Source organism: Primulina eburnea, chromosome 8, assembly GCF_022965805.1.
Source record: "Primulina eburnea isolate SZY01 chromosome 8, ASM2296580v1, whole genome shotgun sequence".
Taxonomy (NCBI): domain Eukaryota; kingdom Viridiplantae; phylum Streptophyta; class Magnoliopsida; order Lamiales; family Gesneriaceae; genus Primulina; species Primulina eburnea.
In genome coordinates, this window is record NC_133108.1 from 747,453 (window position 1) to 771,908 (window position 24,456).

General features: G+C 34.4%; 5 protein-coding genes across 13 annotated transcripts; 1 reads left to right on the forward strand and 4 right to left on the reverse strand.

The window, feature by feature from the left end:
* The first annotated feature begins 5,941 nt into the window (after nucleotides 1–5,941).
* On the forward strand, nucleotides 5,942–7,619 carry LOC140838167 (uncharacterized). 3 transcript variants are annotated; one of them, XM_073204279.1, is made up of 2 exons: nucleotides 5,942–6,118; nucleotides 6,468–7,619. In XM_073204279.1, exon 2 carries the CDS (start codon nucleotides 6,533–6,535, stop codon nucleotides 7,334–7,336), a length of 804 nt encoding a protein of 267 aa, XP_073060380.1. In that variant the 5' UTR covers nucleotides 5,942–6,118; nucleotides 6,468–6,532; the 3' UTR covers nucleotides 7,337–7,619. The 3 variants fall into 3 exon arrangements, with proteins under 3 accessions (XP_073060380.1, XP_073060381.1, XP_073060379.1); XM_073204280.1 differs by having other exon boundaries at nucleotides 6,471–7,619; XM_073204278.1 differs by having other exon boundaries at nucleotides 5,943–6,118; nucleotides 6,495–7,619.
* A 510-nt stretch (nucleotides 7,620–8,129) lies between these two features.
* LOC140838168 (membrane-anchored ubiquitin-fold protein 2-like) lies at nucleotides 8,130–10,711 on the reverse strand. Of its 7 annotated transcripts, none has more exons than XM_073204285.1 (4): nucleotides 10,445–10,711; nucleotides 9,773–9,927; nucleotides 8,830–8,991; nucleotides 8,130–8,456 (listed from the first exon to the last, which is right to left on the reverse strand). In XM_073204285.1, the coding sequence occupies exons 2-4, from the start codon at nucleotides 9,903–9,905 to the stop codon at nucleotides 8,353–8,355; spliced, it is 399 nt and encodes a 132-aa protein (XP_073060386.1). In that variant the 5' UTR covers nucleotides 9,906–9,927; nucleotides 10,445–10,711; the 3' UTR covers nucleotides 8,130–8,352. The 7 variants fall into 7 exon arrangements, with proteins under 7 accessions (XP_073060386.1, XP_073060382.1, XP_073060387.1 ...); XM_073204281.1 differs by having other exon boundaries at nucleotides 9,773–9,905; nucleotides 10,500–10,710; XM_073204286.1 differs by having other exon boundaries at nucleotides 9,773–9,924; nucleotides 10,500–10,709.
* A 1,060-nt stretch (nucleotides 10,712–11,771) lies between these two features.
* Nucleotides 11,772–16,993, reverse strand: LOC140838169 (probable galacturonosyltransferase 14). Its single transcript, XM_073204289.1, has 6 exons — nucleotides 16,340–16,993; nucleotides 15,369–15,424; nucleotides 15,074–15,229; nucleotides 13,685–14,275; nucleotides 12,875–13,177; nucleotides 11,772–12,524 (listed from the first exon to the last, which is right to left on the reverse strand). Exons 1-6 carry the CDS (start codon nucleotides 16,569–16,571, stop codon nucleotides 12,243–12,245), a joined length of 1,620 nt encoding a protein of 539 aa, XP_073060390.1. The 5' UTR covers nucleotides 16,572–16,993; the 3' UTR covers nucleotides 11,772–12,242.
* A 1,002-nt stretch (nucleotides 16,994–17,995) lies between these two features.
* Nucleotides 17,996–19,945, reverse strand: LOC140838170 (BAG family molecular chaperone regulator 8, chloroplastic-like). Its single transcript, XM_073204290.1, has 2 exons — nucleotides 19,119–19,945; nucleotides 17,996–18,997 (listed from the first exon to the last, which is right to left on the reverse strand). Exons 1-2 carry the CDS (start codon nucleotides 19,674–19,676, stop codon nucleotides 18,257–18,259), a joined length of 1,299 nt encoding a protein of 432 aa, XP_073060391.1. The 5' UTR covers nucleotides 19,677–19,945; the 3' UTR covers nucleotides 17,996–18,256.
* A 1,320-nt stretch (nucleotides 19,946–21,265) lies between these two features.
* On the reverse strand, nucleotides 21,266–23,013 carry LOC140838171 (UDP-glucose 6-dehydrogenase 1-like). The gene has a single exon (XM_073204291.1). It carries the CDS (start codon nucleotides 23,011–23,013, stop codon nucleotides 21,571–21,573), a length of 1,443 nt encoding a protein of 480 aa, XP_073060392.1. The 3' UTR covers nucleotides 21,266–21,570.
* Nucleotides 23,014–24,456: the final 1,443 nt, after the last annotated feature.

Genomic DNA, 24,456 nt, shown 5'->3' on the forward strand with positions numbered 1-24,456 from the left:
CGAGTGAATCTGTAGTCGCTTCCAGTACTGTGCATTTGGTAAACCAACCGGGATTAACATATTAGCCTGCAAAATCATTTAACATTGCATTTATGTACTCTACCCACACAGATAGTTGTGGAAGCAGAGGTGCATTGTTTTAGATTGGGTTGATGATTATGACGATGAAAATGAAACCAAGATAAGATGAGAAGTTAGTTCAATTATTGGCTGAAAATATTTTGGGTTGTACAATCGAAAACATCTTACAAACTGTATATTACATATGCATGTCAAAGAACATATAAGAAAAATCTACCGAATTCTACCAAGAAAATGTGTATTTGTTAGACTAAAATTGTGAATGCTTGCTTTCTCCTAGACTAGATATCCAATGATGTTTCGTTTTGTTAGGGCCAACATGTATAGAGCAGGCCCAGCAAGCTCGATGCTTGTATGGACAAATTGTCGAGGTTTTCATTTACATTTAATTTATAATTTTATATGCGATTATCATGTCTATATTGGATCTATTTTAGCAAGTTCTCCATTGTATTATAATAACTAAATATAAATTAATATTAGATAATAAATATAACTAATATTAAAAAAGAAGAATGAAGAAAGAAAAGCCCTCTACCCAATTAATAAGGGCATTCACATTGATTTCACTTATAAAAGTAACCACCAAATCAAAAATCACGGGACTCTACATATCACATATATATTATTTTAAAACATACATTCTCTCACATTCATTTAAATAATAACACTCGTTATTTGTGGGTCTCACTGTTTATTCATTTATCTTTATTTTTATTTTACATTAAATAAATACACTTTCAATTTTATTTACAATAATTTAAATTATTATAATTAAAATAAATAAATATTAATTTTTTAAAATATATTTATCCTTTAAAATTATTTCATCTTATTTTTACAAGTATAATTTATTTAAAACTATAATATTATTATAAATTTGAAATGAAGGAGTAAACATAGAAAAAAAAATCCACACTTGGTATATTCCAATGGCTACTTAATTAGAAACGACTATATTAATTGATCGGAGAATTACATAAATTGCGGGACAATTCTCTTGCAACATGTCCCCAGAAAGCATCTGTCTTGTGATTATTGCCAGTGATTGCGTTCTCGTTGATAGTGACAAATGATCTCACTAAGACTTCATCTTCAACCTTTCTACAGGTTGACCGCTTTCTTCTGCTCTCAGCGCCAAAATCTGTCTTCTCTAAATATGCGAGTTCAACCGAGGATTCACGGTCGAACAGTTGAGTCTCGGGACAAAATTCAGAGTGACGGGTTTATTTTTCGGTCGGATATGTAAAAAGCATACCAATTGAATATGGTTTCGAAATTGGTTGTCGAGGAAATATTTCGTTCAGAAATTTTTTGATTATATCTTTAGGCAAAAACTTGTGTGAGACGGTTTCATGGGTCATATTTGTGAGACGGGTCTCTTATTTGGATCAACCATACAAAAGTATTACTTTTTATGCTAAGAGTATTACTTTTTATTGTGAATATGTGTAGAATTGACCCGTCTCACAGATTATGATTCATGAAACGGTCTCATATGATACCCACTCATATCTTTTAAGGTTGATATGTTTTTGTGTATATTAAACTGCGTCAAATCTGTATTATTAAATATCATACCATAAAACTTTCTAGAAATTACTATGTTAATGGACAACCTATTCTTATTTTATTTTTAAAAAAATTTAAAATTATTTAATTGTATTCCATTTTACTTTTTGTTCGCGAAAAAATTATCAATCACAATTCAGTTGAAATCAATCTATATATATATATATATATATATATATATATATATATATATATATATATATATATATATATATATATATATATATATATATAATATAAAAGCAGAGTTTTTGCCAAAAATAGTAATTTCCCGCTATTGATATATGTGTACTGTAATAAATTATCACTTTAATTATTGTTTGCATTGATTGTATCAATTCACTTAATTCAATTTTATTTTAATTAATTTTTATATTAATTCAAATTTAATTTATGTATTATATGTTTTTATTTTTTTACTCATATATATACATATATATATATCTATATATATAAGCAGAGTTTTTGCCAAAAATAGTAATTTCCCGCCAAAATGTCATTTCTAAAAAAGGACAGATTTATCATGAATATTGACATATATGTACTGCAATAAATGATCCTTCAAATTATTGTTTGCATTTATTATATCACTTCATTTAATTCAATTCTAAATTTAAATAATTTTTATATTACTTCAATTGAATTTATATATGATATGTTTTTTATTTTTTAACTCAAACTAAAACTAAACTCTATTGAAAATATAAACTATATTAAAAAAATTTCATTGATTATATCAATCAGTTTAATTAAAAACTGCATAAATAAATTTAAAATACAAATGATTGCAAGTTCAGTATAACTCATGAGGTGAATCATTCAAAAATAATTTTTTCAATTTTAAGTAATTTTTTGCCCAAGTTACTTGTTGAAAAAGAAATACAATATCTAATTAGTTTATTTAATTTTTCTAAAATAAAATTAGTTGAGTGTTAAAAGTTATCACTACAACAAGGTTTTCCAATTAATATTAATTTACCATTTAGTAATCATAATTTTTTTTTGTCCCAAAAACATATTAATTCGAAATTACCTTAATTTGAAAGAATTAATGTGTTGTAGATTTCTTCCAAAACCATATGTATATTGTATAATTTAAATTGTCTTCTTAAAAATTTAAATAAGAGAGCACAAAAAAACTAAAAGAGATAGATTCAAAAGAGTTTCAAATGGATATTAAATTACTCTCAATAAACATGTATATTATCCTCAATAATCATAAATGTTTGACACCGAATGCATGCAATTCGAGATTTCATAATTTGAAAGAGTTAATGCGTGATATAATTCTGTCAAGAATATCCAATGTATAGTTTTTGTCCCTTGGGATGTCTTGTTTGAATTTTAAATTATAAATAATGCAATATTGTATATTATATTAGAAACCATTTTTATTCTATTTATCTTACTAAATTTATCTAATCCAAAATTAAGTTGAATCTTTCCAAGATGTAATGTTCATTTAAATTTAGATTTGTTCGTTGTTATGAACTACATGCATATGGAAACAACGAGAACAACGAGACATTAAGTTTGAAATATACCTTTCATGATCGAGAAGTAAAAAATATTATTTATCTATTTGTATAAAATTTTGATTATTACGTATCACTAATGTGATATTCTTCTATATTACAAAGTTCACGGATACATGATAATAGAAAATTCCTGTAATGGAAATGATTAAACCAATTCTAAAGAAAGTGAACATCTTATTAGAAGGCACCTCATAAAATGTATTGATATTGTTTTGGAATACACATAATAAATGTTAATAAAATAACTATTCTGATTTATACATAATTTACTTTTGATCACATGTTTCATTTTTCTTTCGTAATAATAGGCTGTTGTGTTTATTACGAAGAGATTTTGTAAATAAAATCACAGCTCATTTGGATAAAAGATATCGATGAAACAATTATTGTTATCATTCAAATGTATCAAACACGTGTCATGTCACAAAATTGTTGGTGAATATGGATTTAGACGAAATTAATGAATTTTTAACAAATTATTTTTCATTAATTTTAATAAATATGATTTAAAAATATTTTTTTGTCACAAGTTAAACAATAATAATTTGTAGCTTCTCGAAAATTAAAGAATTAAATATGTATTAAGATTGATAGCCGACATCAATATATTAAACATGATAACTGTAATGCCCGAAAATTTGATTATTGTAATCTGAGATGATTTATTGATTATGAATGTATGTGATTATAGCTGGGCCATTTCGAGATAAGATTGGGACTAAGTACATGAAACCATTAATGTAGGGCCGAAGGTGTAGCGCCCGGGCGGAAGTGTTTGTCCGCTCGAGCGCCCTGGCTTAAGAGGAGAAAGCCGAGAGTTCCGCGCTCGGGCGGAAGTTTATGTCCGCTCGAGCGCGATTGTTTTATGGGCGAGGGCCGAGAGTTCCGCGCCCGGGCGGAACTTTATGTCCGCCCGAGCGCGAGACGTGCTGAGTGGAGATTAAGCCACTTGCCTTCAAACTTGCAATATATATATATAAGCATGCAAACTCTTCAGAATCGAGAAAGGAAACGATAGAATTGAGAAAAGTCTCAGAAAAGTTGTAGAGAATCCTTATGCTTTTTCTGAGAAATCCGTCCGTCTGATTTTAAATCCGACTTCAGTATTGAGTTCTATCAACGTAGGCTACAACTTGACATTTGGGAATGGACCGAGATAGAGTCGGGACTTCTTCTTCGTCTGCTGAGCGAGAAGATAAAGGTATAAATTAATGTTGAGTTGGGATTGCACAACTCGAGTGAGGTTTGGACTCAAGTTCCCCTAAATCACATACTTTACTTTATTGCATTGATATTTGCATGTATTTGATTGATATACTTGTTCTCTTGATATATAGATAGCAGGTATTAGATTACTTGTTCTCTTGAGATACAGACAGCAGGTATTCGTTGAGTAATCTTGTGACAGAAGTGTCTGATCGTGGCGGGATCGCCACGGGCACATTGCACGTTGTCATAAGATAGTGTATTGGCGGTGGTGCCAAAGTCTGTCACTGGATGTTTGGTTATCGATGTGGATAGATTGATAGCTTCTTCTATTACTGTTGATTGATATTATATCGATGTGGATAGATGTATAGCTTCTCCTATTACTGGTGATTGATATCATATCGATGTGGATAGATTCATAGTTCCTACTATTACTGTTGATCGATGTTATATTGATGTGGATAGAATCGGAGCTTGTTCTATTACTGGTGATCGATATCATATCAATGTGGATAGGATCAGGGCTTCTTCTATTACTGGTGATCGATATCATATCAATGTGGATATATTCAGGGCTTCTTCTGTTACTGTTGATCGATACCATGTCGATGTGGATAGGAGTTCTCCTATTACTGTTGATCGATATAGAATGCCAACTTCTGGAAACCGGGATCAATAGACTAGGATTGAGTCTAGTCTAAAACGTAGAGTCACGAGTTTGAGTGACAGTAATATGGATTTGTATTGAGGGATGTTAATTTATGTTCCTGAAGATGGTTCATGTCCCTTGATGATCCTGATATTGGTACATGTATAGAATATGATTTATTCTTGTGAGAGATTTATATCATGATTTTGATATATGATAGGATTTTCTGTTATATGCTTTTATATTGTTTATATGATGGCATGTATACATGATTTATACTGGGATATTTATATCTCACCGGAGTTATCCGGCTGTTGTCTTGTTTGTATGTGTGCATGGCAATAGGTGGGCTAGGATCAGGGTCAAGAAGAGAACGAGGCTGGACTAGATAGCGTGGAGATCCGGGCTTTGAAGCAACTTAGGATTCAGCACTGACTTGTAGTTGAACCTAGTCGGATTATTGTAGATCATACAATGATTGTATGTTATGTTTAATATGTAATTTGAATCTAATTACATTATGTTTCCGCTGTGTATTTAAAAAAAAAAAATTTAGACCCTGTTTATTATAATTGTTTGAATTATTCCTAAAGACGATTAAGGAATAAATTAGCGTCTGGGTCCCCACAATAACCATCATGTCATTGTCTTTGGCTAACACAATCTAAAATTTTGATATATGATAGTGATTATTAGGCAAAAAAGTTAATCGACATGCGTTATATTTAAGAAAGTTTTTTAAAATTAGCGAAAAAATAGTTTTATTTTTATTTTTTATAATTATATTATTTTTATCAATTTAAATATCTAATTATTTTTCAACGATTTTTAATAATATCAGACCGTGCATCGCACGGGTTAAATACTAGTTAATAAAAATTCAAAAGAAGCCGACGAGATTGGACAATATATTTGGAATCCGAGGTCAAAAGGCACTTGCTGGTTAAGCTCAGCCACACAGCGGACCGGACCCCGCCATTTTTGTCACTGTTGTTTGTGTCTTTGTGATCAATCTCAGATCTTTCTTCTCTCCACCGCCGGTTTCGCCGATATCGACTTCAATCTATAGGTAAATCCATCTTTAAATCACTTTTTTAGATCCATTAATTTCCCCGAGCTGCGATCCTCGATTTGATGCTACGTATGATCGCTTTTGTGAAATCAACTTTTTTTAACCTTTTTTAAGGAAACAAACAGATTCAATGTTGTGGTTATTGAAGAATCATGATTGATATATTTGCTCAAAATAAGTGATGAAATTATTCACATATGCAAATGGCGCTTTCGTTTCACTTTGAACTGGTATTTGATGTGTCGGGGTGGAAATAGATAGCAGTTTAGAATCTGCATATGTTAATCTTTGTTTTTTTCCATGAATTTTCAATCTGAGAATCTTATTTTTGTGTCTGACCTCTTAGTAGCTTGAGCCCTTGCCTTGTGGACAGGAAATGTTAATCTATTAGCAGCCTCCCTACTTTGCTGCATGATCTGGAACTTTGCTTCCGATTGTTTAGATGGAAACTCTGTGGTCAAGATTGACCCATTGAAGCCAACACAAGACTCGATGGATTATTCTGATGGTGAAGTTTCTTCAACAGCCAGCAGAGAGGAGGGACTAGAATGCCCTATATGCTGGGAATCCTTTAATCTTGTTGAAAATGTACCCTATGTTTTGTGGTGTGGACATACATTGTGCAAGAACTGCATCCTTGGTCTCCAGTGGGCCGTTGTGAAATGTCCCACTTTACCACTTCAGCTCCCACTCTTCATATCTTGCCCCTGGTGCAATCTCTTGTCACTTCGCCTGGTTTATAGAGGGAACCTGAAATTTCCCCGTAAAAACTTCTTTCTTCTTTGGATGCTGGAAAGCATGAATGGTGACAGAGTGAAATCTGATCCCACCATTTGTGAGCATCATCACGTAGTTTGTTCATCAAGTGCAAAAGCAACGAGAAGCTATGTAGGCAATAACCATAGAAGGCGGCAACATATGCATCATTCTGAACTGTTGGAATCTAGTCATGATGGCAATCAATTCAACGGATATCTTGCTGTGGAGAGGTTTCACTCCAACCTCAGAAAGGCCCTCATTTTCTTTGTTCATTTGACTGCAAAGTTTCCACTGGTCGTCATTTTTCTTCTCATAATCTTTTATGCGATTCCTGCTAGTGCAGCCATCTTGGCTCTGTACATACTTATCACAGTTGTCTTTGCACTACCATCTTTCCTCATTCTGTACTTTGCATATCCCAGTTTGGATTGGCTGATGAGGGAGATCTTCACATAACATTCTGCCTCTGCACAACCAGATTATGTGTTTTTCATTCTAGATTTGACAATACTTCTGGTTTGACATCTAAGATTATGTGTTCAACATGCATGTTAGTGATCTATGTTTGTTTATTTCATTGAGATTCACTGGTGCAAGGCTGCCAAGAAACATTGTTTGTGTACGTGGTGATGGTTCAAGCAAAGATTGTTTTCTGTGATTTATGATCACTTTGGGAACCTTAATGTAAGGTACAATGTAACAAGTTCTTGTAATGGCAGCGTTTCCGTTGGCTTTTAATGATTTCAATTCAAACATATATCACTAACATGCATGTTGAACACATAATCTTCGCAAGGCTGCCAAGAAACATTGTTTGTGTACATGGTGATGGTTCAAGCAAAGATTGTTGGCTGTGATTTATGAATACTTTGGGAACCTTAATGTAAGGTACAATGTAACAAGTTCTTGTAATGGCAGCGTTTCCGTTGGCTTTTAATTATTTCAATTTAAAATTTTGAGAATGATACTTGGAAGATATTCTTTGAAAATTTGTTGGGTAAGTAGTTTTTCAAAGTGGATATAATGTTTCGTTGTTTCACAGTCCTGCTACTCCAAATTTTAACGTATGTATGAATTTTAAATCGAAACTCTGTAAAGGTTTCAACACTACGGAAAAATAAATTTGAAAATTGATGAAAATAAACAGCTATTACTCTTTCTAATAGTGAAACGGAAATCTTTAGCAACTACTTCGTTACGAAAAATATAAAACGTGGACATTTGCCATAAGTTAAGGAGAAACTAGAAATTTTAAGATTCAAACACCATGAATGAATATCAACTGCCATAATCGACAGATCAACTGCCATAATCGACAGACTACAGGGGCATTCTATGATTATGAATCGAATTCATTCCAAAGCATGAAGAAATCTTTAATCGACGCTTAAAAAACCAAATACATCAAAATAATCTGAGAAATGTATCTATAAAACATTACACTCAATGGAAGTAACATCAACGACGAACCTTCATGAATGCATGTTTTTTTTTATGAGTGCTCGTTTCACCACTTGTTTTGTATCAACAAGAATTTGACCTCTTTGGATGGCTATACAAATCCCACCAACTTCATCTGCAAAATGTCAAAAAAGAAGGAAAAAAGCTCGTTTTTATTCCAAAAGACGAGAAAAGGGAGTCTAGAATTTAAAAACCTGTTGAGAATCGGAATGCTGCTACATTGCTCGCATCTTATAAAATCACACACAAACATTTGTGCTTAGGTTCGCTTGGTACTTTCTTCTCTGTTGCACATAAATGATACGTACCCGATGAACATAGTATTCAAAAGTAAAAACTAGAGCATTTGAGGCAACGGTTAGGGAAAGAAAGAGAAACACCATCGACCCTTACACAATAAAAACCAACACATACATATACATGGAAAAGATGAAATTTTAGATGGTATTATCTCCCAGAAATGTTTATCAAGGGAGTTTAAATCAAACCTTTTTCAGGTGGGGGTTGAACAACGACATGCATGGTGGTGGCTCCTCCTGGAATATCACATAATGGGCTCATACATTCCCCCACAGTTTTGTTGTTCTCTAGTATTCTTCCTGCACAAATTAACTTGACATCCTTCACTGTACGTGGACCATTTTGTTTCTCTGTTTAAGGAAAGTATGTTTGATTATTTACCCGAAGGCAGAAATAACACCATAACATGAAGAAACTTGAGTTTAGACAATGAGCAACCTAATTATGAGACTGAACAAGCACTTGAGACAGAATTAAAGGGGCGATATAAAATATTTTTTTGTATAATGTGCTGTGATGAAGTTCACAAGCCTAGAAGGTATATAAGATCATGGGTATGTACTAGTTTGGATTGCAGAAATAAAGCATTAAATTGACAATATAGTATTCATGTTCAACTCATTTCCAAATGAACCACTTTAACAAATAATCTATTGTTGTTGCTTACCAACAGTAGGAATCCTAATTATAACAAACTCCAATAGAAGACGAAACCATTTGACACACCTTATGATAAAATCACATGTCCTAGAATTTGGTGATTCACGTAATTTGATCATGTCACTCTGCTACGCCCAGCTCCCAAGTAGCACCAAGTTCTAACAGAGTCAGAAAAAGAGGGGCACGTGCACTTTCAAAGGCAGACTAAAACTTAACTACTAGATTTCTTTGTCAGGAGAAAATTCCATTCCAGTTATTCGATCGAAACATGCCCAATCCCCATCTATTGTACATGCTAACCTTTTTAGGGCTTAAAGCAGAATTAACAGCCACAATTAAAAGAATCTTTATATACTGTGTGCTTATGTTTGTAAATCATAACAAGAGCAGCACAGATGAAGATTCAAGTCTCCATATGCAGAAAAGACTGGACACACAAAGAATCTTTTTTTGTTGAAAAAATCATCAAACCTTTAGGCCATTGAGCTATGACATTCTCTTTCAAGGTAGCGACACTTGTAGCCACAGAAAAATTCTTCGGTCCAATATCTGACCCATCATTCAACCTAAACTTGATTTCCAGCTGATCTTTTGCCCCAGACATCTTCAAAATAATTCAAGAACTACTGTTCAACAAAATATTCAGATCACTTCCACAAAAGCAATGAAGAATCCACTCAATAACAAGAATTTCCTCTCCTTAATGAATTATGAAAGCCATCCACATCTTTGCCTTTTGTGCATCTGAGATATGATTCTAAAACTAACCAAAAATACAATCTTTGAATTCTTAAGATGCACAGTTGAATATCACAAATTTATAAATTAAATAATCAGCACCACATAGATTGATGCAAATATAAAATTAAACTTATTGGAAATTTTTTAACACCATCGAAAAAAAATGGTTATCATGCCCGGTTTCAAGGAACAAGAACCAGAGCGTTGACTGATCCAACTGATGCAACGAAAATAAAGCTGAAAAAAAAAGGTAAAGTGGAATAGAATCTTAAACAGTAATTCACCTCACCTTTTTCCACAAATATCACAAAAAAGTGATTCAAATCTTTGTCTAACTTCTAAATCAATAAAGTAATCAAACCCAAAAAAAAAAATGGAAAAACAAAACTCATAAGTTCTCACTTTCGGTAAAAATTCTCAAGTTCCCACAATAAAAAACTTTGAAGAACGCAATTACTTGATCTGGGGTGGAGTTGAATTCTTCCTCTGATTCTCCTTTTTCGCTAGATTCTATTAGTTTTCAAGAAACACAAAGCAGGGGAAATGAAGAAATGTATTAGAAAATCAGAAAATACAAAAGAAGAAGCGACAAAGGCGTGAAATGCAGAAATAATTTACAGCACGTAATTACATGTTAGATGTTAGTGATGAATTATTTTGTTTTCCTCGAAAATATGTTGGTATGAAATTATGAATTGTTAATTCAATCGAGACTAGGCTGTAACGGAGTTTTCAAGGTTAATAAAAACGTCGAATTTTACTAAAATTATACGAAGCCGATGAACTTAAATTTTGCGTCATCGTGTTGTGTTCTCTTATTAGTTAGTTCATTCCCATGGAAAAAAAACTTATCGACAAATTGTCAATATTAATTATGAATATATTTGAATAATATTTTTAGTTTCGTATTTTTCATCAATAATACCAAATCGTCAATAATACCAAATCGTGACACGCATGTATGTTTAACAACATAATTATAAAAATATAACAGTGATATTGATTTTCACAAGAATGAATAAAACTGATCGTCAAAATATAATTATTAAACTGCATTTAGTTAAACATCAAGTAATAAATCCAATATATACATTACTAAAATTGATATTTTGCCAAACTTATTTGTTTAGAACAACGCAGTTAGATAAACAACCAGCAAATGCTCTTTTCATAGTTCATATTTCTCAAATGCTAATTTTTTATTTGAAATATAGTTTACAGCAACCAGCACATTACTATTCAACCAACAATCAGCACATTACTATTTTAAATAGTTTACATTAATGATAAAATTAAATAATCTTACCATGAGGTTATAAATGCTAATTTTAAAAAATAAATTATAGAAAATGACAAATTAACGTGACCAACCATTAGGAATCTAAGCTTCTCTTAAAGATCTCAAAGGGAACCAAATCATTCACCTTTTATAAACAAAATATTCATTTTTGGTGGCCTAAATGTTGCCAAGTAACAACACTGCCTCAAATTCCTCCCTAATCAATTCTCATGTATCAGAATTTAAATTATAGCGATCGGCATTAAGCAACAATGACCCTTGATTTTTTGGAAATCATGTATATTTTCAATTTAATTTTGGAATGAAAGAATCGTATGCTCGTTTAAAATGTTTCGAACCAATAGAGAGAAGATATACCAATATGGAAGTATCGGATGTTTTGTATGTAAATGGAAGCTAACGACTTATCTACGGGAACCACCAAAATGATAAAATATCAATGCAATGAGTAAAAACTGAAGAAAATGGGGAAAAACCTGTCTAAATGTGAAAGCAATACATAAGAGAGAACCATATCCTTAGTTTGGGGAAGAGAGGGAACCACGCAGAGGACCACCAATGGCTCCTGAATCATGTCCCAATATGCATTAACAAATAAATACACCAATATTCTCTTCTAAGCAACAAGACTCTCAAGATCAAATTCCATCTTGAAGGCAAAGAATTAATGCCCTTAGCTCAACCAAATACTGATCGGATTTCAATTTTCAATACCAGTCATCAGGAATCTGGGCAAAGTATAAATCAAGATTTAATTTCACCATGGTGAAAAAGATCAAGGTTCCCCTTGTTCTCGCTCAACCAAATATCAACAAATTTCTTTATCACACAAAAGGGACCAGAAATGTATCCATCTTATGTCAATTTATTTCACAAGTGTAGCAATCCGTTGGTTGATTACTATTCCAAAATGTGGCAGTTCCTGATAAAGTCATTGGAGTAGTTCACATATTTGGTCCAAAATGGCCGGAGATGCTCAAAACCAATCTCCAACCATGGTTTTGACTGGCCATTATAGTGAATCACCGCTGCCTTTTTTACTTTTTCAATGTTGCTCTTGTGTTGATAGCCCAACCCAAGCATGTGCCACGAGGGGTCAATTGGGTGAACATAACCCCTAAATGCAATCAAAGCAGGGGGTAGGGTTCCAAGTTTCCATAATGTCAGGTTTGACTTCAAATTCTGCAGTCAGATAACCTGGTTAAGAAGTTGACAGGTATGGTACAGAAATTGATAACGGAGAAGGGCAGGAATATCTGGATGAATTTAACGGCAGAAATACAGTATATAATATTGAAGGGCAGGAATATTTGGATGAATTTAACGACAGAAATACAGCATATAATATTATAAAGCCGTACCTACGAAACAAAAAGAAAAATATCAAGGTGTATAAAGATCTGCAGCCTCGCTGAAACGAAGCTGAGCCTCCTACTTGCACAAATAGTTGCCTTACTGATCAACGCACCACGTATAGCAAGTAAGTACTATCACAAGTTACTTGACATAATTAAAAGGACATTGAAGTATACCTCCTTGAGCCAGGCATGATAAATATCCCTGATTTTTGTCTTTCTCCATGCACTCAAGTCAAAAATATTCATTCCATATGCCCAAGCACATTCATCAGGATTCAAATTCCTTGTTATAAGTGGATGAGAGAAGTTGAAATAGTTTCTAAATCTTTTGGACATGACCCACTCATCTTCGCCTTTACAAGTTTCAACAGCTCCATTAACTTTCCCATCAAGGTCAACAGCCCAGAGCGGAAACAAATCATGTTGAATCACAACATCATCATCTAAGAACACCACCTTGTCAAGGTATGGGAATAGCTGCAAGGTGTAATAAAATAACTTTCCCAGCCTTAAATAAGAAAAGATGAATAGAATGTGAAAAGGCAAGGGCAATAAAATAATGATAACACATATTTTCAATCCCAGTTGTCATTGATAAGAAGACTTGAGTGTTAACACTGATGATACTGAATTGACCAGATTCCGATCAAGTGCTCCAAAGGTTCAAGACTTCAAGTTTCTTATGAAGGGAGATAAGCTTGGGGAAAACATTGGGGATCCGATCAGTAGTCTCTGTTTGATTATATGTGATTGGATCGTATACTTTTGAAATGATTTGTTTCCAAACAACAAACAAGGGTTGAAATTTAATACAGATGCCAATTTTTTTTAAATAGCAAGACAGCTGTTGGTTATCTACATATTCAAGTTCGATATTTGCACATGGTGTATCCCTTGCAATTTCAGAAGCAATACTCTATACTTATCATATGATTAAAAAAATATACAGCACGTGAATTGCATGCTCAATGGCTAATTGATTACCTCTGGAAGATATATACGTAGATGATTGAGTAAAGAGATATACTTTGGACTTCTAGCTTGTAATTTTGAGGCAAATGATCGCGGTGAGATATCACTAAGATTGGTTCCAGCAATGTGATTTCCATGGTAGTAATTTCTGATCCCATAATGGTTCTCCACAGCTTCAAGAACTGGGACATTCTCTCTTGTTAACCAATCAAACTGATGGACACCTTTTACTTCAACTACAGCTGGAGATACAGGATTTAGAGCAAACCATGAATGCATTCCTGCATATGTTTTTTTGTCAGTTATGACATGAAAAACATTTCTTTTGGGATTTAGTGATGACTGCACAGCAGATGTGACAACAACTGAAGCAGCAAGAATGTTGTCGGTAGACAATACAAAGTGATGGTAGGAGTTGTCAGAAAGCAAAGGAAGTAACTCTGGAGAAGGTAACTGTTTGCGCGCATGAGCATTAGAAGAATATTCATCAGTCAGCCTCAATGAAAGGCAGTGAATGCCCCTAGGAATAGCACTAGCTGCAAAGTGTTTATTCATTAGCTCTGCAAACTTGGATTCCCTGATTTCCCTTTCAGATTTTTCCATCTGTTAGAGAGAAAAAAATCAGTTTCCAAATCAACAAAATTAGGATCACCAAGGAGAATCCATAATACATAAATTACATACACGTCAATTAGGTTGAAAGAATGCTTGAAAAAATATCCAGAGATCAATTGCAAGAGATGTGAATAAATATTTGACCTCAAACAAAATTAATGCTGATATTAACTGGCACCAGTCATTGCACTTATCAAACCCGCGGGACAACCAATAAGGTACATCACTTTTTAATTACTTGGATAAAAATCAGTTTATGATACAGCCGTTCCCAAAAGCCAAATTAAAAAAAAAATACCTGTATGACAATTGACATGAACCGTGCTGGATGGGGGATAGAAAACCATAGGATCTTATACAATGTAACATCACTATTTATCTGTTTCTACATTAACACTTAAACTTGTGGTATATTAGAGGTGACATGATTTGATTTAATTTGGTGTGTTGAATGTAAGACAAAAACATTATGTCCAAATTGTTGCAGTCCAAGTCACCCCAGAGAAAGGGTCTTGTCAGTTAGTTGGTTTAGAACTTTAAGCTAAATCATAATTCAGAACCTTCTCAAAGTTTTAACAACTTTGATACAGTACCTGTTTGTTTGTCGTGATAAATGCACAAGAAAATTAGACTAAAAACTCTAAAATACGATATATCATGATGTATCAAGCATGGAGTCTGTAGAAAGGAAGAAACAAAGAGAGAAAGCTAAACAAGTTGCAAGGTTTATCAACAATCCGCAAACATGAACTTGCCAAACAACACAAATGTAAGTTCGACACCTACCATCCCTTTCAAAATCGAAGCAAACTCCTTTGAACTGTGTTTGTTGTTTTTCATTTCAGAAACAAGCTGATTAAAAGAGTCTGGGAGCTTCAGACTTTGAGGGACTTTTTCAGAGTTTGCTTGATTCAGGATCTTAACAAAGTCCTTGACCAGCCTCTTTCATAAAAAAAGTGACAAGGTTTCAGTATCAGTATCATACGTGGATCACAAATAAAACTAGTTATTTTGAAAAAGTGTGATATATTTAATCAAATCGATACGTTTTAAATATCAACGAATAGCAAAATATATTTACCCCAGAAGCATCAGCTCTACCAAGAAGCTTAGGCCCCAAACGGCGTCCTAAACAATCTGAGAGCATCAAAAACAGAACTTGAGACCATAAACTTCACCGATGAATCAATATTTTTATACATCAAAGTAATAATGAAATTATTATTTTTAAAGAAGAAACACGTGCATAGTAGAGAAAGCATACAGGTAAAAGCAAGAGCAAAAATGGCTGGAAGTCACTCATTTTTTTCTCACACAATCATCAACTTAAATATTTTGCCATGTAGTTTAATATGTAGCACAAAAAACTACATCATGACACTGGACCAGTGCTTAGGACTTCACATTTCGATTCAGGAGTGAATAACTCAAATAATTGTCTAACAGTAACAAAAGGAGCTCTGTTTTGAAACATACATCATGTTTCAGACACAATAGCGAGGTGAAGTACAGAAAGGAGAGCAGAACATGGAATCGGTCACTTTCAGTCGATAAGAGGGCCATTAAATTAAATTGCTTCAAATAATAAGAGTTATAGAAGGCAAGGAGTCGGGATTATTGAAGCACGTGATATAATTCCAAAGTTTCATGGAAAAATAATGCAAAGAAGACAACTTTATCATCATTTGAGCAAAAAAGGAAAAAAAAATGGAAGTAAACGATATGATATATACAGACAGCATAACTACATATTAGCCATATAACCTAGGATGACAAGCTGCCATTAGCTCAGCTAATGGGCAATTAGGCCCTTCGCAAGCCATTACAATGCCAGTTGATACAATTCATACAAATAGGAGCACAGTCCGAAGGAAGTACCAAAGCTAAAATTTGTAAAGAAGCCAAAATCCAAAAACCAATCCACCAAATGCCATTCTAGCACAGAGCAGAAAACAAATGTCCACAAGATATAACAAACAAACATCATCACATAAAATAATCAACACAAAGCAAACGTCCATCAAAATTTGTAAGAAATAAGTAGGAACGTACCTATTGAGGAGCACTTGTTGACACCTTCAAGGGTAACGAGGGCGGTCAGAATGAAGACAAAAGGCAACAAAAAAGCAAGAATCAAAATGGTTTGGAAGAGCGCGCGGTACGAAATATGGCGAGCTGCAACCTTGATCCTCATCAAATCTCCGCCTCCTCCATTGAGATTTCCTCCACAGCTGCTCGATGATATCGTTATACTTCTCATGCTAGGTGAGAAGTGCAGCTGCATCTTCCACCGCCGCCCTTCTCTTCCTCCACAATGCTCCTCTTTTCCACTTTTACCCTCCTAAAGTTCAGCAAATGATCCTTTCGCCTCCACCACCTCCACCATTACAAACATTGAAGCTAATAATCTTCTTCCTCGAATGAAAAGGTCGATCCCAGCAATTCTTCGAAACTAATAATGCATTCCTCACCATCAGATCCACCTCGGCAGCTAATCAACGCTCCTAATTCCCCTCCAGTCCCCATATTGAAATGCATATCCCATCACTTTCCCAATTCCGATATCTATCTGTGCATAATCATAATTTTCTGGAATATGAATACCGATAAATTCTCTCTCAAACGTTTGCCGTTCCTCGTTGATTAATTCCCGCTTATGAATTTCATTTTCCTTGGGTTGATGTGGGAAAAGATGAAATAAATTCATGGTAAAAATGTTTTTTTTTTTAATATTTGTATTTTATGTCAAAGCTTAAAAATTAAGTATTATTTTAAAATGAAGGAACAATTTTTTTTTTGGCTTGACTTTCATTTTATGTTAATTATTATTTTTGAATATTTTGAAGATAATAATTTATAAAATAAATTTTGTGTGGTGTATTTTCTTGAAATATTCATAATTTTAAAGTTCAATGTTAAATCATTAAATTCCAACGAGCAGTCGTTTTTCCGGCAACAAAAATTAAACATGTCAAACTAAAATGAAAATTTCAAAACTAATTTTTACTGAAGATAAATTGTGCACCTTCAACTATGACGCCTACTCACTTAACTGTTAATTACATCATCGCAAGGCTTCGACTGTATGTACTGTAATATACCCCTCAAATTTTTACCCCTTCCAACTATAGATATAATATTATGTACTTAATCCCAATGTAATAGCACTTTATCTGAAAAATAAAAGGAAAATTTTACGGTATATATATAATTATGGCTATAAGAAAAATGGATAATCTTATAAAAAAGTACTGGAATTTGTACAATTTAGACCACAACGAAAAATTATCAAATGTTGCTAGTTTGTTAATTTCACAAGTTACGTGGTCCAATAATTTTAGTATACAGGATTTAAAAGAATGATAATTTCAGTATAAATGAATGATTTACATTCATGAGTAGCAATTTGATTATGATATTATAATATTAATTGTTTTCTAATATTGTATCAAAGATGTTTGACTAATTAGGTTTGATTTGAGAATTAGTTTTGGAAATCAAATTAATATGGTAAACAATGACTCTAAGAACATTTCGATTTTTCTTGTCCATATTTTCTCTCTTTGACGAAAGTGAATATAGCAGCGGAAAATTTTAAAAATAAAAATAATAATAATGTTTGACATAGCATGTGAAAAACCAACCAGGAGCCAGGTATACGGCAACATAATAACATCGAAAAAAACAACCAAGACTGAGGCTCAAAGATATAACAGACAAAACTCAAGAAAAACAAGAATGACTTCATGTAAGATACAACATTTGTTAGAATAACATACAAGCTACACACACCAATGAAGGCAACTGCTACATGCTCAAATAAAGACACCGATCTCTCACAACATAATATATAGTCACCATGTTTTTCTACTACAAGCTCTTTCTTGATCCCCAAATGCAAACCAAAAACTAAAACCAGCAATCTGGCATTGATTTCCTATTGTCGCGGATCCGATTAACTGAAGCAATTTAGCTACTGCGTCTCTTTCCAATCAAATCATCTCTCATTTCCATCTTCACAGGCAACGGAGCAGCAAAAACAAATTCCTCGGCTTTATGATTACTCTTATTTCCGAGGCCTTTTTTGCCATCACTGCTCGGCAACGAGCCTCCACTCTCCGAGTGAATTTCCTCCTCATCTTCATCATCATCATCTTTTGAAGACACCCCCATTACTTCAACTTCTCGACAAAGATCATCTTCAAGCTGTCTTTCAGCATCATCTAAATTTACGTCACCATCGCTATCATCACAATCCTCTTCCAATAATGACCTGCTGTTTCTCCTTGAAACCCAACAAGCCTTGCCATTGTCGGCAAATCTTACATTTTTTGTTACTTTGGGATGAGCTCCTCCATACTGCTTCACCAAAATCCCACTTCTATTCCCAGAAGTAACCTGATTTCTCGTCAAAAACAAATCTTGGCTTTCACCTGACCCACTTTCCTCCTCAAGCTCCTCGGCTAATTTATCAATTTTTTCTACTAAACCTTTCAATTTCGCTACATTGATTCCTTTGAAGCCTCCACTTTTCACGCTACCAGTTTTTCTTTCACCATTTAACACCCTAGTTTTCACATTATCTCCTCTATGTCTCACATTACTTGAAAACACCCTCCTTTCCACACAAACTGCATCAATCCAATCCAAAAATTGATTCAATTCTCTTCTTACTGACTTTCTTCCATCTCTAATCATGGGGTCACCACCCTTCAATGTACAAGCACAGAGGAAAAATACGGAAAAGATTATCGATCAGACTACATCACATAACTCGTGTTAAAAACAATACAAGCATACAAAAGCATTCCTAGCCAGGATCTCTTTTTACCTGAACAGATTCAAGTTTGAGAAGCAAGTCCATGGCTTTATCATAGAGTATGCCATGATCGAAGCGGGTTTTCTCATAAACCAAGGATTTGAGAAGCCCGAGAGTTGATTTAATGGAAGCAAGATCTTTGAGCTGCCGGAGGGTTCTTGATCTGCGGAGAAGGAAAGCCCTGAAATGAGTCTGAATGGTACACGCAGCCGCATCACGGAGCGAGTGGGAGGAGGAAAAAGGGGAGGAGCGACGGTGGAGGGCAGACTCTAGGGAGGCGATGCGGCTTAGCAGAGAGGACACGGTGGGATGGATCCGCCGCTCATGGTGGAGGTAGCCTTCCGTAGTATGGGGGTGGTGGTGTTGATTTTGAATGTGGGATTGAACAGAAAAGAGATGGGGTCGTGGAGGGATGGGAAAATGGAAGTTGGAATCTTGCGGCGGTAATGGCAGAGGGTAGTGGTGGTGCTGGTGGCAGTGTGTGTGGGGAGTGTAGCAGCAGTGGCCATAGCAGGAGGCGGAGTTGGTGGCGGGTTGGTGGCACTGGCAGAAGTGGTGGTGGGAGGCCATTTTCTCTCTTTGTAGGGGTGGTCGGACTATGATGTCATAAATTTAGGGCACTTGAAGGAATTTGAGGATTTTCTCAAATCACACAAAATATGATAAAACGAAAATTCGACATAAATTAATCAGTTGGTGATGCGAATCCGACGAACATCGACATTTTTATTTTTTTGGAGTTTCTGCTGTTTACAAAGATCAGATCACCGTTGAAAATTTGACCAAAATATAATCATCTCTTATCTAAACCAAAAGTAAAGCCGAGCGAAAATCAAACAAAATATGAAGTTATAATATGATTTCGATTACTACAAATAAATTTGGATAAAATGAAACATTATTAAACTGAAAAAAGTGATGATCGAAACCGAAGAAGCACGTTAGATTTTGGTCGAGAAACAACTGGGAGGGGAATCCATGCAGAAAACTGTTCACCATCCCAGACAAAAAGAAGAGGAGAGTCTCGATTGCTAGAAAAATAAGAATCAACCATCTACATTTAATTTGCAGTTATTATGGGTTCAATTAACAAGAGCGTGAATTGAGATAGATTCTTGTATTAACTTAATTTATGCCCAAAATTTAATGTTCAGTACGAACCCATTCTTCGTCTCACTCCTTCAAATAAAGACAAATTTAATTCTCCTCCTTTTAGCTCTTCAAATGGAGGCATATGTGATGCCCCATTCCTCGTACGTGGTTATGATGAATATGCTGCTTCCAAGCATTAGAGCAACTCCAATCCTTGCTCCACAATGGAGTTGCTCCATTGTGGAGCAAGGATTTTCACTCCAATCCAGCACCAAAAATGGTGCTGGACTAGAGTTGTTCTAAAACAACTCTACATGTGGCGCAGCACTCTATTTTATTTTTTTTAATTTTTTTTTGTTTTTTAATAATTATAAATATTTAATATTCTATTATATATTAATTATATAATTAATATTTTTATTTTTAAATTTTTAAAATAATTTATTCTTGAAACATAAATAATAATTTAAATTTTTTTAAAAATTAAATAGATTGTATAATTCTATTTTTTTTAATCGATTTTCTAATAAATAATGAAATAATATAATTACATTTATTATGTATAATTGTGTAATGAAATTATAAATAGTTATTATTGAATTAAAATTAATATTATAAGAATATTCTGAGAATATTCTTTTTTAGTGTAGATAGGTTGGAGATGAATTTAGTGTTACACTATTGTAGTGCAGAATATAGTGCAGAATGTAGTGCAATGGGTTGGAGATGGTCTTAGTATATTTGAATATCCTTCACAATAATTGAAGTGAGTTTCAAATTCACTTCATTGCGAGTTATATAATTTCAATAATATTTGTGTTGGATTAAAATACACCCAAGATAAATGTTGGATTTCAAATACACCTTCTAAAATATTTACGTCTCCTATAATAAATTATTTGTTCAACCAGTTATTTTATGATGATGATACATATCTTCACAAGGCCCAGTAAATTAACAGCACACATAAATAAAAAATTATTTTGTCACGTTATTTATGTTTATGTGAACGGAAGATTTGAACAGGTAAATCGTGGAACAGTTCCAAAGATTGCATGTCAAGGAGATGATACAACTGCTGATAAATTGAAAGATACTAAAGGAGCAATACAACAAAAACAATAATTCTAAAACAAAGGCACAAACAAACAAAAGTAATGTCACCAATAAAACTTCTACCTTTATACCAGATAGCAGCAATATTTGATAATCCTTCAACTACAAAAGGGCATATGAGTGAAATCAGAAAGTGATGCATATTTTTAAATAAAATAAAAATGTTGGCAAAAGAATAGTATTCGATCGCCTGGTTTCACAATTATGTGCTGCTTGGTTTGAACACCAACAGGCATTCTGACAATTGATTCTGAATTTATGCGACAGCAGGCATGTCCTTGAGCCAGGCATCAAGTGGTTTGCCAATCGAGTAAACGATGAAACCGATTTTCCTGAGCTTATTAGCGTCAATAATGTTCCTTCCATCGAAAATAAAAGCGGGTTTCTGCATATTGTCGTATATCCTTTGGAAATCGAGTGTCTTAAATTCATCCCATTCGGTGAGGATGCAGATGGCATGTGCATCCTTTGTGGCCTCATAGGCATCCCAAGCAGCATGAAGTTTCTTCACAGTGGAGGGGCTAGTCGGTTGAAGATGAAGGGGATGATCCCAGTCGAATTTGTTCATTGTTAGGTCCCTCTGGATCTGATCCTCAGTGACCTGAGGATCATAGATGCTCAAGTGGGCTTTGTCACCTAAGAGTCCTTTGCAAACATCGATAGCAGGAGTCTCCCTGGTATCACCAGTATCTTTCTTGAAGGCAAAACCCAAGATGGCTACTTTCTTGTTAGCGACTGTGTTGAACATGGAAGCAACGAGGCGATTGACAAAACGGTTCTTTTGGTAGTCGTTGATCTTAATAACCTGCTTCCAGTATTCTGCAACTTCCGGGAGACCATTGCATTCACAAATGTAAACCAAGTTCAGAATGTCCTTCTGGAAGCAGGAACCACCAAAACCAACACTGGCATTGAGGAACTTGGGACCAATTCTTGTGTCCTTTCCTACTGCGTAAGCCACTTGGGTGACATCTGCTCCAGTAGCCTCACAGAGAGCAGACATCGCGTTGACTGAAGAGATTCTTTGAGCTAAGAATGCATTAGCAGCAAGCTTTGAGAGCTCTGCAGACCATAAATTAGTGGTGAGGATACGATCTTCAGGAACCCAGTGGGCATAAACATCCTTCAGGGCTTGCACGGCCTTGAAGCCTTCTGGGGTCTCCCTGCCTCCAATGAGAACTCTGTCTGGGTTGAAAAGATCTTGAATAGCAGTCCCCTCAGCAAGAAATTCTGGGTTAGAGAGGATTTGATAATTAATTCCCTTGCTGTTGTGGGTCAATATTTTTTCAATGGCCTCAGCAGTTTTGACCGGAACAGTGGACTTCTCAACCACAATCTTGTTCGATTTTGACACATCAGCAATCATGCGGGCAGCGCTCTCCCAATATGTCAAATCTGCTGCCTTACCAGCTCCAAGACCTCGAGTCTTGGTGGGAGTATTGACTGAGACAAAGACTATGTCGGCCTCAAATACATGTTTCTCCACATCTGTGCTGAAGAACAGATTCTTTCCCCGGCACTGTTTTACCACATCATCAAGGCCAGGCTCATAGATGGGAAGCTGATCGCTGTTCCAGGCATTGATACGAGAAACAGAAATATCAACAACAGCTACTTCAATTTGAGGACACTTTAGTGCTATTACTGCCATAGTAGGGCCTCCTACATACCCGGCTCCAATACAGCAAATCTTCACCATTTGACCCTTGTTTCAGTGCTCTGGAAAAGATATCAAACATACAACTCTCAGATATCCAATTTTACATCATACTTCAATGACAAACAAAATCCTTAAGTCCAGATAACACTTCAATATCAAATAAAATATCCTCAGGCAGCTTTTGGAAGCATTACCATAACAAAAATATGACTTAATTACTAATCGTTGCACCATGAACATGGAAAAAATTTGTATTTAATTTCATTTTACAGCAGCCATCCAGTAAGGAAAATGAGCAGCTAAAGAGACAGTTAATAAAAGATGCATACACACGAATCCAAATTGCCCATCATTAGTTTGCATGAAGAAAAAAACTTAATACTCCATTAAATTATAATCACATAAATTTTAAACATCGTAGTTTTTCAGAATTGAACGTTTAATAATTTTGGGAATCACATTTGATGCAAGCAGCTGAGACAAAAGATGCCAGCATTGAAGATCCAATTTTTTTTTTAACTCAACAGAACATTTCAATATGAAAAGGACACCACAAAGTTATCATTGAAGATCCATCCCTCAAATGCATGTAATCCCCAAAAACACTGCTAGTAATTTGAGTTAAATCATCAGAAAACAAAAGAGCTCGAAAAATGCCAGAATTCACCAAACGTACTAGTTCCAAAAAACTCCCGCAACTATTATAATCGTGAAAAAACTAACGCAGCAAATGAGAGATCAAACCAGAGGAAAGAACAAAATCACGTAAATAGCGGGAAACTACATTTCAGATCAACACCCAAAAAACTAAATCTTAGTTTAAGATTTCGTCTCAGGAAATTCAACGTAAAATGATGCTAGAAAAGCAGAATTCAACCAGAAATTCACACCTGGCACACATCCTACCCCGGGTATCAAATTCCACATAAAAGCAAGAACAAAACTTTTACACCATCTTAGCTACAATATCTCAGATTAAAGAAAAATCTACCTCTGAATTACGCGTTTGGATTTCTGAAAAGTGGAGAGAACGAGAGATCTATATCTGTATGAGAATGAAAGAAGTTGGTCGAAGAACCGTGAGAGCGGGCAGCTCTTATATTGTCGTCTAGATCCAAGATCCCACCCCGCGGACGAGTGAAATTACAATAAGACCCCTGCCACTTACACGTATGGCTTTCCAAGTCGATGCGTTCCAAATGCCAAAATTTGAGTGTTCTTGGAAGGTGGAGAAGATTATGGTAATTTCATACCTTTATGTAAACCATACTTAAAGGCAATAAATCATATTTTAAGATCTACATTATTTTTTGCTTCCTTGCTTATAAATAGTATTCATCATTTTTCAGGTTCTTTTTTTATCTTAGATAATAAATTGAAGTTTTTTCGTAAATATTTTTATTTGAATTCGTGTTTTTATTATAAAAAAATATTTATGTCACTTCACTCGTTCGATGATACATCTGATTACTTGAAGTTTCA